The 16,348-nt window shown below is 36.2% G+C and overlaps 1 protein-coding gene across 1 annotated transcript in view; it reads left to right on the forward strand.

The window, feature by feature from the left end:
* LOC106080079 (uncharacterized) overlaps window positions 1-14,959 on the forward strand; it is a 35,628-nt gene extending 20,669 nt beyond the window's left edge. The window contains exons 9-14 of the mRNA XM_056017671.1: window positions 5,000-5,075; window positions 6,629-6,732; window positions 9,389-9,523; window positions 11,550-11,645; window positions 12,871-12,943; window positions 14,563-14,959. Coding sequence (XP_055873646.1) covers window positions 5,000-5,075; window positions 6,629-6,732; window positions 9,389-9,523; window positions 11,550-11,645; window positions 12,871-12,943; window positions 14,563-14,662 — 584 coding nt within the window. The 3' untranslated portion in view covers window positions 14,663-14,959. The remainder of the gene's footprint in view (window positions 1-4,999; window positions 5,076-6,628; window positions 6,733-9,388; window positions 9,524-11,549; window positions 11,646-12,870; window positions 12,944-14,562) is intronic.
* Window positions 14,960-16,348: the final 1,389 nt, after the last annotated feature.

Here is a 16,348-nt window from a genome sequence, read left to right on the forward strand (position 1 = left end):
TTTAGCAGGAGTCGTCCTAAAGTGGCTTGGATCCTACCTGACGGAACGCACCCAAAGTGTCGTTGTTAGCGGGACGGAATCAACAAGCTTACTTTTGAAGTACGGAGTACCCCAAGGATCAGTTCTAGGCCCAGTACTGTTCACTATGTACACATATCCACTCAGCGGTGTCATACGGCCAACCGGCATCTTATACCATTTCTTTGCCGATGACTCACAGTTATACGATTCATCAGTACCCTCAGAGGTGTCGCATCTGGCAGAGAAAATCAGTAGTACCGTTGCAAGGGTGAGCGATTGGATGGTTGAAAATAAACTCAAGATGAACGAAGACAAGACAGAAATAATTAAGATTGGCACTAGGAACAATGTCTCAAAAGTTGAAAGCACAGATTCTCTCTTTATCACGAACTGCCATGTTCCTTTTGTCCATGTAGTGCGGAATCTTGGAGTTTTCTTCGACTCAACACTATCTTTCGATCCACAAATAAATCAGCTCTGCAAAGGTCTTTATCTGCAGCTGCGCAGATTAGGCCAGATCCGACCATATTTAACAACGGAGTCAACAAAAACGCTAGCTGTGGCATTCATACTCTCCCGCCTTGACTACTGCAACGCTGTGCTAGCAGGTATACCTGATGACAAAATAGCCAAGCTGCAACGTATACAGAACAACGCCGCTCGAATAGTCCTTAAAAAAACTAGACAAGATTCTGCTACTACGCTCTTGCGCACGCTCCATTGGCTTCCCGTGAAAGCGAGAATCGATTACAAGGTCGCCACACTTTGTCATCAGTGTATATATAACAATGAGATGCCCTTGTACCTTAGCGAACTGATTACTCCATATGTCCCCCAGAGAGCCCTGCGCTCAATGGACTCAACGCTTTTAGTAGTGCCACGTTTCTCACTCAAAAGCTACGGTCTGCGTGCTTTTTCAGTTCACGGACCAAAGGTTTGGAACTCACTCCCCATTGATCTCAGACAGACAACATGCTATACCACTTTTAAGAAGAACATTAAGACCTACTTGTTTAAAACTTTTTTAGATTAGCTGTTATTCTAGCTCCTATGTTTTTGTTTGTAATGTTGTTACAGCGCCTTGAACCTACATTTTGTTTGTTAACAGCGCTTTATAAATAAAATTATTATTATTATTATTATTATTATTATTATTATAAGGTGAAAATTCGCCCGATTATTACATTTTATTACATGAAAGCTGACTATGCCTTTTTTCTTTTATCGCGTAGCATTTGCGTTTTCCGCAATGAATGACACCAACAAATGACACTTTTGTCTATTTTTTAGGAGCCCCTTATACGTTTTCAGGAGCTTTTTATAAGTTTTCAGGAGCTTTTTATAAGTTTTCAGGAGCTTTTTATAAGTTTTCAGATTTTAATAAATTCAGGAGATTTCCTTGAATTTTTCGTATATATTTTGCAATCTAATAATTACACCTAGAATTAGCGCGGGCCTATGAAAGCGCGGGGCCCACTGCGACCGCATAGGCTGCAGTGGCCTAAGACCGGCCCTTAGACACGTGATAGGATCATAGCGTTTTCAGAAAGCTAAAAGCATGAAATTGACCTAAACAAATACAGATGGTAAACAAATATTTCACCTCGCACAGAAATGTTATTGTCTGTCTAGAATCTATTAGAAATTCAATTACATGCCTGATCCAAAATAAATGATACAAGTACGCCTATTGAAGCTTTCGTATTAACTTTTTTAAAAAGTATTTTTTTAGTTGTTTTCTTGTTTGTTGTTTGTTTTCTTGTTTGTTTGTTTTCTTGTTTGTTTGTTTTCTAGTTTGTTTGTTTTCTTGTTTGTGTTTTCTTGTTTGTTTGTTTTCTAGTTTGTTTGTTTTCTTGTTTGTGTTTTCTTGTTTGTTTGTTTTCTTGTTTGTTTGTTTTCTAGTTTGTTTTCTTGTTTGTTTGTTTTCTTGTTTGTTTGTTTTCTAGTTTGTTTTCTTGTTTGTTTGTTTTCTTGTTTGTTTGTTTTCTTGTTTGTTTGTTTTCTTGTTTGTTTGTTTTCTAGTTTGTTTTCTTGTTTGTGTTTTCTTGTTTGTTTGTTTTCTTGTTTGTTTGTTTTCTAGTTTGTTTGTTTTCTTGTTTGTGTTTTCTTGTTTGTTTGTTTTCTTGTTTGTTTGTTTTCTTGTTTGTTTGTTTTCTAGTTTGTTTTCTTGTTTGTGTTTTATTGTTTGTTTGTTTTCTTGTTTGTTTGTTTTCTTGTTTGTTTGTTTTCTTGTTTTTTTGTTTTCTTGTTTGTTTGTTTTCTTGTTTGTTTGTTTTCTTGTTTGGTTGTTTTTCTTGTTTGTTTGTTTTCTTGTTGTTTGTTTTCTTGTTTGTTTGTTTTCTTGTTGTTTGTTTTCTTGTTTGTTTGTTTTTTTTTTTGTTTTTTTTTTTTTGTTTGTTTGTTTTCTTGTTTGTTTGTTTTCTTGTTTGTTTGTTTTCTTGTTTGTTTGTTTTCTTGTTGTTTGTTTTCTTGTTTGTTTGTTTTCTTGTTTGTTTGTTTTCTTGTTTTGTTTGTTTTCTAGTTTGTTTGTTTTCTTGTTTGTGTTTTCTTTTTTGTTTGTTTTCTTGTTTGTTTGTTTTCTTGTTTGTTTGTTTGTGTTTTCTTGTTTGTTTGTTTTCATGTTTGTTTGTTTTCTTGTTTTTTGTTTGTTTTCTTGTTTGTTTGTTTTCTTGTTGTTTATTTTCTTGTTTGTTTGTTTTCTTGTTTGTTTGTTTTTTTGTTTGTTTGTTTTCTTGTTTGTTTGTTTTTTTTGTTTGTTTGTTTTCTTGTTTGTTTGTTTTCTTGTTTGTTTGTTTTCTTGTTTGTTTGTTTTTTTGTTTGTTTGTTTTGTTTTTTGTTTGTTTTCTTGTTTGTTTGTTTTCTTGTTTGTTTGTTTTCTTGTTTGTTTGTTTTCTTGTTTTTTTATTTTCTTGTTTGTTTGTTTTCTTGTTTGTTTGTTTTCTTGTTTGTGTTTTCTTGTTTGTTTGTTTTCTTGTTTGTTTGTTTTCTTGTTTTGTTTGTTTTCTAGTTTGTTTGTTTTCTTGTTTGTGTTTTCTTGTTTGTTTGTTTTCTTGTTTGTTTGTTTTCTTGTTTGTGTTTTCTTGTTTGTTTGTTTTCATGTTTGTTTGTTTTCTTGTTTTTTGTTTGTTTTCTTGTTTGTTTGTTTTCTTGTTGTTTATTTTCTTGTTTGTTTGTTTTCTTGTTTGTTTGTTTTTTTGTTTGTTTGTTTTCTTGTTTGTTTGTTTTTTTTGTTTGTTTGTTTTCTTGTTTGTTTGTTTTCTTGTTTGTGTTTTCTTGTTTGTTTGTTTTCTTGTTTGTTTGTTTTCTTGTTTGTTTGTTTGTGTTTTCTTGTTTGTTTGTTTTCATGTTTGTTTGTTTTCTTGTTTTTTGTTTGTTTTCTTGTTTGTTTGTTTTCTTGTTGTTTATTTTCTTGTTTGTTTGTTTTCTTGTTTGTTTGTTTTTTTGTTTGTTTGTTTTCTTGTTTGTTTGTTTTTTTTGTTTGTTTGTTTTCTTGTTTGTTTGTTTTCTTGTTTGTTTGTTTTCTTGTTTGTTTGTTTTTTTGTTTGTTTGTTTTCTTTTTTGTTTGTTTTCTTGTTTGTTTGTTTTCTTGTTTGTTTGTTTTCTTGTTTGTTTGTTTTCTTGTTTTTTTATTTTCTTGTTTGTTTGTTTTCTTGTTTGTTTGTTTTCTTGTTTGTGTTTTCATGTTTGTTTGTTTTCTTGTTTGTTTGTTTTCTTGTTTTGTTTGTTTTCTAGTTTGTTTGTTTTCTTGTTTGTGTTTTCTTGTTTGTTTGTTTTCTTGTTTGTTTGTTTTCTTGTTTGTGTTTTCTTGTTTGTTTGTTTTCATGTTTGTTTGTTTTCTTGTTTTTTGTTTGTTTTCTTGTTTGTTTGTTTTCTTGTTGTTTATTTTCTTGTTTGTTTGTTTTCTTGTTTGTTTGTTTTTTTGTTTGTTTGTTTTCTTGTTTGTTTGTTTTTTTTGTTTGTTTGTTTTCTTGTTTGTTTGTTTTCTTGTTTGTTTGTTTTTTTGTTTGTTTGTTTTCTTGTTTGTTTGTTTTCTTGTTTGTTTGTTTTCTTGTTTGTTTGTTTTCTTGTTTGTTTGTTTTCTTGTTTTTTTATTTTCTTGTTTGTTTGTTTTCTTGTTTGTTTGTTTTCTTGTTTGTGTTTTCTTGTTTGTTTGTTTTCTTGTTTGTTTGTTTTCTTGTTGTTTGTTTTCTTGTTTGTTTGTTTTCTTGTTGTTTGTTTTCTTTTTTGTTTTTTTTTTGTTTGTTTGTTTTCTTGTTTGTTTGTTTTCTTGTTTGTTTATTTTCTTGTTTGTTTGTTTTTATGTTTGTTAGTTTTCTTGTTTGTTTGTTTTCTTGTTTGTTTGTTTTCATTTTTGTTTGTTTTCTAGTTTGTTTGTTTTCTTGTTTGTGTTTTCTTGTTTGTTTGTTTTCTTGTTTGTTTGTTTTCTTGTTTGTTTGTTTTCTTGTTTGTGTTTTCTTGTTTGTTTGTTTTCATGTTTGTTTGTTTTCTTGTTTGTTGTTTGTTTTCTTGTTTGTTTGTTTTCTTGTTGTTTATTTTCTTGTTTGTTTGTTTTCTTGTTTGTTTGTTTTTTGTTTGTTTGTTTTCTTGTTTGTTTGTTTTTTTGTTTGTTTGTTTTCTTTTTTGTTTGTTTTCTTGTTTGTTTGTTTTCTTGTTTGTTTGTTTTCTTGTTTGTTTGTTTTCTTGTTTTTTGTTTTCTTGTTTTTTGTTTTCTTGTTTGTTTGTTTTCTTGTTTGTGTTTTCTTGTATGTTTGTTTTCTTGTTTGTTGGTTTTCTTGTTGTTTGTTTTCTTGTTTGTTTGTTTTCTTGTTGTTTGTTTGTTTTCTTGTTTGTTTGTTTTTTTTGTTTGTTTGTTTTCTTGTTTGTTTGTTTTCTTGTTTGTTTGTTTTCTTGTTTGTTTGTTTTCTTGTTGTTTGTTTTCTTGTTTGTTTGTTTGTTTTTAATATTTTATTTTATATTTTGTTTCTTTCTACTCCTCTAGTAAATGGTGCATGGACTGACTGGTCAGCCTGGACCTGTAGCACTGACTGCAAAGATCACAAAATGTACAGGTCACGGTAGGAAGAAACTGTAAACAAAAGTGTAACGCAATTTTCTTTTTCAGACATAGGTGTTAAATGTGGCAGGTTGTGCGACAAATGTCTTTTTTCGACATAAATGTCCTCCAGGGAGTAGGGGGTATCAGGTTTACTTACCTTTTTGTCTTTAACACTACTATCACTTTGACCCGCACCGACTCTACTGACCACGTGAGCACCGCCGAGACCATTCTTCATGGAAGCCCTCAACACTGACCTTCATCCTCACGATCTGTGGGGAGCTTAGATCAATAGCTCATTGCTAAGTCACAGGTCTGTACGACGTGGCGAAAATGCGATGGGTCTAAACTGGCCCACAGGTTGTGACGTTGCAGGTCAGTGTTCAGGCAGGCCTTCTCTAACGATTGGTCTCAACACCACGAACACTGGTATGGAGAGCAACCACAATTCTTGTGTGACTGTGTCCTAAATGTAATATGCTTTAATAGACTTTATTAAGAAAAAACAAAGGTTATATTACGTCTATCAATTAGTTATCTATTTATCTATCTATCTATCTATCTATCTATCTATCTATCTATCTATCTATTTATCTATCTATCTATCTATGTATCTATTTATCTATCTATGTATCTATTTATCTATCTATTTATCTATTTATCTATTTATCTATTTATCTATCTATCTATCTATCTATCTATCTATATATATATCTATTTATCTATCTATCTATCTATTTATCTATTTATCTATCTATCTATCTATCTATCTATCTATCTATCTATCTCTATCTTATATATCTATAACTATATTTTTAATTTACTATATCTAAATCTATCTATAACTATATCTAAATCTATCTATCTATCTATCTCTCTATCTATCTATCTATCTATCTATCTATCTATCTATCTATCTATCTATCTATCTATCTTTCTATTTATCTATCTATCTCTCTATCTATCTCTCTATCTATCTATCTATCTATCTATCTATCTATCTATCTATCTATCTATCTATCTATCTATCTATTTATCTATCTATCTATCTATATATATATCTATCTATCTATCTATCTATCTATCTATCTATCTATCTATCTATCTATCTATCTATTTATCTATTTATCTATTTATCTATCTATCTATCTATCTATCTATCTCTATCTTATATATCTATAACTATATTTTTAATTTACTATATCTAAATCTATCTATAACTATATCTAAATCTATCTATCTATCTTATATATCTATATATCTATAACTATATCTATAACTATATCTATAACTATATCTATAACTATATCTATAACTATATCTAAATCTATCTATAACTATATCTAAATCTATCTATAAATATAACTATATCTAAATCTATCTATCTATCTATCTCTATCTTATATATCCATTAATATAACTATATCTATAACTATATCTAGATCTATCTATATCTATATATGTGTATATCTATATCTATCTATCTATCTATCTATCTATCTATCTATCTATCTATCTAATTTAACTGTTTAGTATTTTAAAATGAAATATTCGTTGCCCTGAGCTTTACAGAGATTGCACCAACCCCGCCCCTCAGAATGAAGGAACTCCATGTGAAGGCGAGGAAAAAGAAGCCAAGGAAAGTGACTGCTACAGGAACAAATTGTGTCCTAAAGGTAAAGATTATCTTCTCTTACTTTCTCTTACAATATTTCTTGTTTTCAGTTACGTGACATGGTTCTGGGCTAAACAAAAACGTCATGATACCAGGCTACAGAAAGTGTCATGATACCAGACTACAGAAAGTGTCATGATACCAGGCTACAGAAAGTGTCATGATACCAGGCTACAGAAAGTGTCATGATACCAGGCTACAGAAAGTGTCATGATAGCAGACTACAGAAAGTGTCATGATACCAGACTACAGAAAGTGTCATGATACCAGACTACAGAAAGTGTCACGATACCAGACTACAGAAAGTGTCATGATCCCAGGCTACAGAAAGTGTCATGATACCAGACAACAGAAAGTGTCATAATCCAAGGCTACAGGAAGTGGCATGATCCCAGGCTACAGAAAGTCTCATGATACCAGACCACAGAAAGAGTCATAATCCAAGGCTACAGGAAGTGGTATGATCCAAGGCCACAGAAAGACTCATGATACCAGACTACAGAAAGTGTCATGATTCCAAGGCTGCAGAAAATGGCATAATCCAATGCTGCAGAAAGTGGATTGATTCCAGGCTACAGAAAATTTAATGATTCCAGGCTTCAGAAAGTTTCAGAATCCAGACTATGATCCCTGACTACAGAAGATATTATGATGTCATAAGTAATGACACCAGGCTACATAATGTATCATGATTCAAGGATACAGTTGGTATCATAATACTAGGTTACAGGTGGTACAATGATCCATGGCTAAATAATATTTCATGATCCCAGGATAAGTAAGGATTTATGATCCCAGGATACATAAAGTTTTAGTGTTATGTTCCCATATTACAGAAAGTTTCCAGATCTTAAATTAAGCTCCAGCTGTCATAATCCCAAGCTCCTGAAATTATTCTGATCCCATGCTAGAAAGTGTCTTGATTTCATGGTGATCTGATGATATTACGATCCCTTGTTCTATACGGTATCATGATCACTGGCTACACTACACATGGTACTAAGATCCTAGGCTACATTTTGTACTTTTATCCCAATATACAGAAAGTGCCATGATTTCAGGCTGCATAATGTCTCATATTCCCAAACTACAGAATGTTTCATGAGACCCATTGTATCGATAGTAACCTTAATAAAACATCTAATCATATCAGGGCCTAAGATAGAATTTTGATCTAGAGATATACATCTATAGATCCCCGGCACGTCACAGCAACTTCTTGCAACATCTGACATCTCAAGAAAAAGTCTACAGTTTTAGCACTTCTCAGCACCATAAACGAACTCAGTGATCAGGTACCGGTATTCAGTGATTAAGTGCCGGTACTCAGTGATTAGGTGCCGGTACTCAGTGATTAGGTGTCGGTACTCAGTGATCAGGTACCGGTACTCAGTGATTAGGTGCCGGTACTCAGTGATCAGGTACCGGTACTCAGTGATTAGGTACCGGTACTCAGTGATCAAGTGATCAGGTACCGGTACTCAGTGATTAGGTGCCGGTACTCAGTGATTAGGTGCCGGTACTCAGTGATCAGGTGCCGGTACTCAGTGATCAGGTACCGGTATTCAGTGATTAAGTGCCGGTACTCAGTGATTAGGTGCCGGTACTCAGTGATTAGGTGTCGGTACTCAGTGATCAGGTACCGGTACTCAGTGATTAGGTGCCGGTACTCAGTGATCAAGTGATCAGGTACCGGTACTCAGTGATTAGGTGCCGGTACTCAGTGATTAGGTGCCGGTACTCAGTGATCAGGTGCCGGTACTCAGTGATCAGGTACCGGTATTCAGTGATTAAGTGCCGGTACTCAGTGATTAGGTGCCGGTACTCAGTGATTAGGTGTCGGTACTCAGTGATCAGGTACCGGTACTCAGTGATTAGGTGCCGGTACTCAGTGATCAGGTACCGGTACTCAGTGATTAGGTACCGGTACTCAGTGATCAAGTGATCAGGTGTCGGTACTCAGTGATTAAATACCGGTACTCAGTGATTAAATACCGGTACTCAGTGATTAGGTGCCGGTACTCAGTGATTAGGTGCCGGTACTCAGTGATTAGGTGCCGGTTCTCAGTGATCAGGTGCCGGTACTCAGTGATTAGGTGCCGGTATTCAGTGATTAGGTACCGGTACTCAGTGATTAGGTGCCGGTACTCAACGATTGATTGCCTAACTTTTAACTACTAATAAATTAATAATATATGTTAAAGCACAAGAAAAGTAATCATATTTTCCCCACATTAAAAAAAACGGTACGCCGCACCGGTACGTACCGTCACAAAAAAAGCCGTGCATATAGCACAATTCCAGTAGCTTTCCGTATGGCATCTTGAATTACAGTAGAGACTTAGGTTTAGGCTACCAGACGAGTCATAGTGTTTGAGATTTGATCGAAGTCTCGCAATTTTTTTTCTATATATATATTTTTTTTCAAATCCATTACGAGGCCCCAACCAATCGGAGGGCCTAGATTGCTTATGCCTCGGCCGCCCTGATCATATACATTTGAGGAGCTGTCTGAATCTAAGTATGTTTGTGTGTCAAATACGGATTGTATCAGACCATTACAAAGAATGCTAGAGTCAGACTAAATACTGAACACTTTAAACATACCATTAATTAGTATTAATTATATTTGTGTGTGTGTGTGTGTACGCTCGTAGACTGTGGCCCTGGCTTCTGGGGTGAGGACTGCAAGTTCCTATGTCAGAACTGTGAACCCGACTGTGAAAAGTTTACTGGACAGTGTTCTAATTGCAAGGCCGGCTATAAGCGCCCGAAAGAAAGGTGTAACGTAGGTGAGTGATGCCCTTATAGAAAGCCGGGATTCTAGGCATTTTTTTCCCCATTCAAATGTATATTTACCTTTAACAAAGGTACAAACAAAGAGTTGATACGCAGACTACTTACTGCCATAGAGTGTGTGTGAGCTTCTGGTGTCTTCACCTTCACATAGCCCTTAGTGTGTTGGACCATTGGGGCACCACTCAAGATCTGTTGACCATATTTCTCCATTTATCTTTTTTTTTTGCCTTGGATAAAATCTTTTTCAATGACAGGGCCGTAAATTCTTCTATGTTGTCTTTCTATCGCTTTTTCTGGGTGCCTTTTTTTTTCCTGGTACTGTTTCCTGAAGGAATGTGTTTGCGAGTCCTGAGGACCTTGTCATATAGCGAAGTAGTAGTTAGCAGGTCATCGTGGGGTCCAATCGTTGTTGTAACCCTGTCTCTAATCTCTTCATTTGCGATGCCGTCTTTAAATGTGATACCTAGGATCCTTCTGTAGCATATCAATTCCATTATCTTGGCTTATATAATACAGACGTTACTTAAAAAAAGAAGATGATTACGTCCTACGCGTCAAGCATTTAGTAATGCATATTAACCAATGACTTAAATTCTGCCAAGTCAATAGTTTTCCTGGCTAGCTCAGGCAAAACATTCCATGCTCTAATAGCACTAGGGAAGAAGGAGTATTTGTACAAATTTGTCCTAGCATATTGGACGAGGAATGTGCCTTTATCTTTGTGTCTTTCTGAGTATTTTATTAAATTTTGTTTTTGTATTTGAAGATTATGGTTCAGTGTTTTATGTATGATAGCTACTTTACTTTTGAGTCTTCTGTCCTTAAGGCTTTCTAAATTTAGTGATTTTACTAAAGGTGTTACTCAGGTTAAGTGTGAATATTCGTTTGTTATGAATCTCACTGCTCTATTTTGTGTCTGTTCCAGTTTCTTAATGTTATCTTGAGTTGAGGGGTCCCAAACGGAGGATGCATATTCTATTATTGGCCTAACCATTGCTAGGATCTTCCTCTCTAGCTCTGCTTTCAGCGTCCAAGACTCTCAAGCATGTGTATTGATATTGTAGTATTAGAAAGTTTATCAAGATAATTAAGTCAATGTCACAGCTTTCCTATTCTATTTATATTTGATAGAATCTACCTTAGGTCTCAATACGTCTAGGTGTCCCTGGTTCAGTTCTAGTTAACGAAATAAAACAATTAAACCACTTGACCAAACATAAACTTTAAGCAGCTTTACTGCATATCACACACAAGCTGGTCTCTCTCTAACAACAAAACACACTTCCGGTCATTCGCGCAGATTGTAAAAATAGATTAGGGCCTATACATACATACACACATTCATCAGTGACAGTCAAGTTCTTGTTGAATTAAGAATCTACTTGTAAATGTAATTTGAAGGAGTTTATTAAAGAAGTTTAAAGAGAACACAGATGTTTCTTCAGTGTATAATCAAATCATTCATATAATCTCAGGCGAGATGATTTCGGTTTGATCAATAATTGATATAAGAAGCATTACAAAGAAATAAATAAACAGAAATCGTCACACCACGAGACGCGATTAATGCGAGTGTTGGAGAAATAACGTGTGTAAGCTTTTTACCAGACAGAGATAATAAATAATCATATTTTTTTTTATAAAGCGCTGTTAACAAACAAAATGTAGGCTCAAGGCGCTGTGATAACATTACAAACATAAACACAACATAAAACTAATCTAAAAAAAGTTTTAAGCAGGTAGATCTTAATGTTCTATCTGTTATAGACAAAGTGAGTTGCTAACTTGATATAAGCTTTGCAACTACTGTCACATGTATGCTGAAAATAATATGTTATTTAAACCTTTGAATAAGCCTTTATGTTGAAACTGTCTATGTACAGTTAGACTATATGAACATTTTAAAGGATTGTTAAGGGCCATAATGTTAAAACTATATATATATATATGTTTCTGTGTGTCCATCTTATTATAACTTTGAACTCAACCTTTATGTTGAAACTCTTTACTTTTTTTCAGGTTGTGAGGAGAATGAATACGGACCCAACTGTCTAAAGAATTGTACCCATAAATGTGGAGAGGACTGCGCAGACAGGATCCACGGATTTTGCGCAAGTGAGGATTCTCTAGTAACAGGATACATTTAATTTCTGTATGCAGGGCTGGACTTAATAGACGGAAGGCGGGGCTATAGCCAGCAGGAATAACCTACCCAGTGTGCAGCCGAACATTCCAGGCTCACATAGGTCTCACCAGCCACATAAGGAGGCTTAAAACCCCAAAGAACCTCAGCCCCCCTGGATGGCAAAAGTGGTCATCATCGAACCACGATGGACGAACTATATGTAGTTATGTAGTGCCCTCAATGGCTTGCTCAATGTTATGACAATATGTTTCGTTGAATTGTTGTGTTATCAAAAGATCAGCTTTAAAAGGGAGTCCAGAGCAAGAACTAAAAGTGGTATTTCTTAGCTAGAAAATCAGTTTTTTCTTAAGCAGTGTTTCCCATCTCTGTTTTCCGGAGCCCCAGTGTTCCATGAGGCCTGAATAGGTGTTCCATGATTTACTGTAATAATTAACTAGTAGGCCACCACCTGAATAAACCTCTCTAAAAATAATCAGAATGTTCCAACCAAATACTCAGAATAATCGAAGTGTTTCAACTAAACACTCAGAATAATCGAAGTGTTCCGTTAAGGACAACGTTTGGGAAGCACTGCTCTAAAGAATACTTTAACCAAGCCTCTGGGCAATTACAACGATTGGACCCCTCGATGGCCTGCCAACTACTGTAAAAAAAAAAAAGCATCGTAAAACTAAAACTATGTGGCCATATTACAAGGTCTTTGGAGCTCGCAAAAACTTTCCTTCAAGGAACAGTGCCAGGAGAAGAAGCAGACAGAGAAAGCGATGGGAAGACAACATAAAAGAATGGATAGGGGTAGGTTCTACCCAAGGCAAAAGACAAGTATGGAGAAGGATTTCGACTAATCTTGTGTGGTGCCCCAACGTCCAACAAACTAAGGGACAGGTGATGTGAGACATTGATGTGAAACAGTTAGGGGAAAAAAATAACTACTAACACATTTAAATTTAGAATTCAGTTTCAGATATTCCTGCGTGATTTACAAAACATCACTAGAATCATCACCTACCCACAAATCTACCTCCACCACAACCATCATTATCATCATCAGCAGCATCACCATTATCATTAATCGTCGTTACCTTAAGCATCGATCGGCGATCATTCACTTTTTTTTTGTTATAAATACCATATCCGAATATTTTGATACTATATTCTCCATCATTGTGAGGTTCGTTTTATATGTATCTGTAGAGAATATACTCCTCTACGCACCCCTGATGTTGATACTGTTTCTGACACCGTATGTACTGCTGTTTTGTCTCAGGTACGATGTCTTGGTGAATAGATGGTCACATTTCAATAATGCTTGGTCAAATTTTAAGTATGAATCTGTCTCTCCCTCTCTCATTTTGTATCTTTTCAATTCTCTCTCTTTCTCTTTCAATCTTTCTCTCACTTTCTCTCTCTCTCTTAATGTCTCCCTCCCTCTCTTTCTTATTCTATCTTTTTCTCTCTCTCCTCTCTCTCTCAATCTCTTTCTCCCTTTCTCTTTCAATCTCTCTCTCCCTCTCTCTCTTTCAATCTCTCTCTCCCTCTCTCTCTTTCAATCTCTCTCTCCCTCTCTCTATTTTAATCTCTCTCCCTCCCTCTCTCTCTTTCTCTCTCTCAATCTCTCTCTTCCTCTCTCTCTTTAAATCTCTCTCCCTCCCTCTCTCTCTTTCAATCTCTCCCTCTCTTTCTTTTAATCTCTTTCTCCCTCTCTCTCTTTTAATCTCTCTCTCCCTCTCTCTCTTTTAATCTCTCTCTCCCTCTCTCTCTTTTAATCTCTCTCTCCCTCTCTCTCTCAATCTCTTTCTCCCTCTCTCTTTCAATCTCTCTCTCTTTCAATCTCTCTCTCCCTCTCTCTCTTTTAATTTCTCTCCCTCCCTCTCTCTCTTTCTCTCTCTCAATCTCTCTCTTCCTCTCTCTCCCTCCCTCTCTCTCTCTTTCAATCTCTCTCTCCCTCTCTCTCTTTCTCTCTCTCCCTCTCTCTCTTTCTCTCTCTCCCTCTCTCTCTTTCAATCTCTCTCCCTCCCTCTCTCTCTTTCTCTCTCTCCCTCTCTCTCTTTCTCTCTCTCCCTCTCTCTCTTTCTCTCTCTCCCTCTCTCTCTTTCAATCTCTCTCCCTCCCTCTCTCTCTCTTTCAATCTCTCTCTCCCTCTCTCTCTTTCTCTCTCTCCCTCTCTCTCTTTTAATCTCTCTCCCTCTCTCTCTTTCAATCTCTCTCCCTCCCTCTCTCTCTTTCAATCTCTCTCTTCCTCTCTCTCTTTAAATCTCTCTCCCTCCCTCTCTCTCTTTCAATCTCTCCCTCTCTCTCTTTTAATCTCTCTCTCCCTCTCTCTCTTTCAATCTCTCTCTCCCTCTCTCTCTTTAAATCTCTCTCCCTCCCTCTCTCTCTTTCAATCTCTCCCTCTCTCTCTTTTAATCTCTCTCTCCCTCTCTCTCTTTCAATCTCTCTCTCCCTCTCTCTCTTTCAATCTCTCCCTCTCTCTCTTTTAATCTCTCTCTCCCTCTCTCTCTTTTAATCTCTCTCCCTCTCTCTCTTTCAATCTCTCTCCCTCCCTCCCTCTCTTTCTTTCTCTCTCTCAATCTCTCTCTTCCTCACTTTCTCTTTGTCTATCTCTCTATTTCAAAACACAGAACACTCTACCTTAACTTACAGTAAAATCCACCCAGATAACACTCCCCGCCCCATTCCCCCAACTGGATAAGTGCTAGGAGCTAATAGCACTAAACAAAAAGAATTGGACAAACTATGTCTAGTCGCATATATTTCTTGTTGTTTATCTGGACTCTATTACAAATTTAATTGCATCACTGATCCAAACTAATTGATACAATTACACATCGAATAATCTTTGCTTGTTTTTTGTCTTTTTCTTGTGTGTGTGTGCGTGTGTGTTAGATCGAGAGACAGAAAGATCCAGAAGGAAGAAGGAGAACAGAAATCAAAACTCGTAGCCATACCCGAAACAAAAAGCGGTTCGTCAGAGGATTCAGATTAACACGGCCAGAGATCTTTGGGCGCCTCTGGGTCCACCTAGCTCTAACGGGTACCTGACATTAGTTGGGGAAAAGTGAAGGCGGTTGGTCGTTGTGCCGGCCAAATGACACCCTCGATAACCGTAGAACACATCATCTGCCCTACAGACAACAAGATCTGAAAAGGGAACTTTATTTTTTTTTAACACACGACCTGCTTTTGGCTCACCTATTTTTAATCTTTTCGTTAATAAAAAAAAATTAATGTTATTAATTATATTCCTAGTTTTCTTCCTTTGATATGCTTTGTAGTTATACAAAATATTATTAAATAATTTAAAGGTTTGTCTCTTTTTTTTCCTTGTTTGTGCTTAGTAATAACAAAAAAAAACAAAAAAAAACATTCTCTTCAATGTTTATTAAGCAGTGGTTCTCACCACACGTTTGTATGGCTCTGAGACCTGCGTGTTTTATCGAAGACATTTAAGGCCCCTCGAAAGCTCCCATCAAAGGTGTCTTCACATGCGCCTTTGCTTCACGATGGGCATTTGCTGGCGAGACTACATTACATCGTAAGTAGACTGGAATTGTTTTATTTTCAAATTAGGGCGCCTCTACAGATCGCAGGAAAATGGAAAGAGAACTGTACTTTATCCTCGCGAAAGGACTACGGGCAGAATAGCCGGCAGGGTCCATCGAGACCATCGAACGACCATCATCTGTGTTCAGGCCTTGTCAGTATTTAGGCCTCGTCTGTGTTCAGGCCTTGTCAGTATTTAGGCCTCGTCAGTGTTCAGGCCTTGTCAGTATTTAGGCCTCGCCAGTGTTCAGGCCTTGTCGGTATTCAGGCCTTGTCGGTATTCAGGCCTTGTCGGTATTCATGCCTTGCCGGTATTCTGGCCTTGTCGGTATTCATGCCTTGTCAGTATTCAGGCCTTGTCAGTATTTAGGCCTTGTCAGTATTTAGGCGTCGTCAGTATTTAGGCGTCGTCAGTATTCAGGCCTCGTCAGTATTCAGGCCTTGTCAGTATTTTGGCCTGGTCAGTATTCAGGCCTTGTCAGTATTTTGGCCTGGTCAGTGTTCAGGCCTTGTCAGTATTTAGACCTCGTCAGTGTTCAGGCTTACTACAACGGTTCGTCTCAATTGAGCCGTCTCAGGACTGAAGGACGCCAATGCATCAGTTAGCAATGGGTTCAAAGTGGACAACAATACACAATTAAAATCTTAACAAGATGCTTATAACTGATCATAAAATAAAAAAAAGGCAAAACCATAAATAAATATTACATATAAATAAAAGAATATTTAATCCTTTGAAAATAATAATCATACAAATCCTACATAGCAAAATGACTGGTGACATGGGCGTAGCCAGGATTTTTTTTCGGGGGGGGGGGGGGGTTTGGGGGGGGTGAATTCCCCCCCCCCCGGCGAAAAAACAATTATATCTATTTATGTGTGTGTGTGTGTGTGCGTACAAAATCTTTATTACATTCTGACCCTTCATTCTTTCGGAAGACGTTTATTGTGCCCTAGGATAGGTTCTTCCATGAGTTAGTGGAAAAATTGTAGATTCTCCGCCCTTAATAGCAAAGGGGTCTGGGGGAGCGCTAGGAGCTCCCCCAGCGCGGGGCGAAGCCCCGCCGCCAAGCACTATTTCTGATATTAAAAACCAACAAAATGCATATTCTGAGGTATCTACAGTGCA

The sequence above is a fragment of the Biomphalaria glabrata genome, chromosome 18, assembly GCF_947242115.1.
Source record: "Biomphalaria glabrata chromosome 18, xgBioGlab47.1, whole genome shotgun sequence".
Classification (NCBI taxonomy): domain Eukaryota; kingdom Metazoa; phylum Mollusca; class Gastropoda; family Planorbidae; genus Biomphalaria; species Biomphalaria glabrata.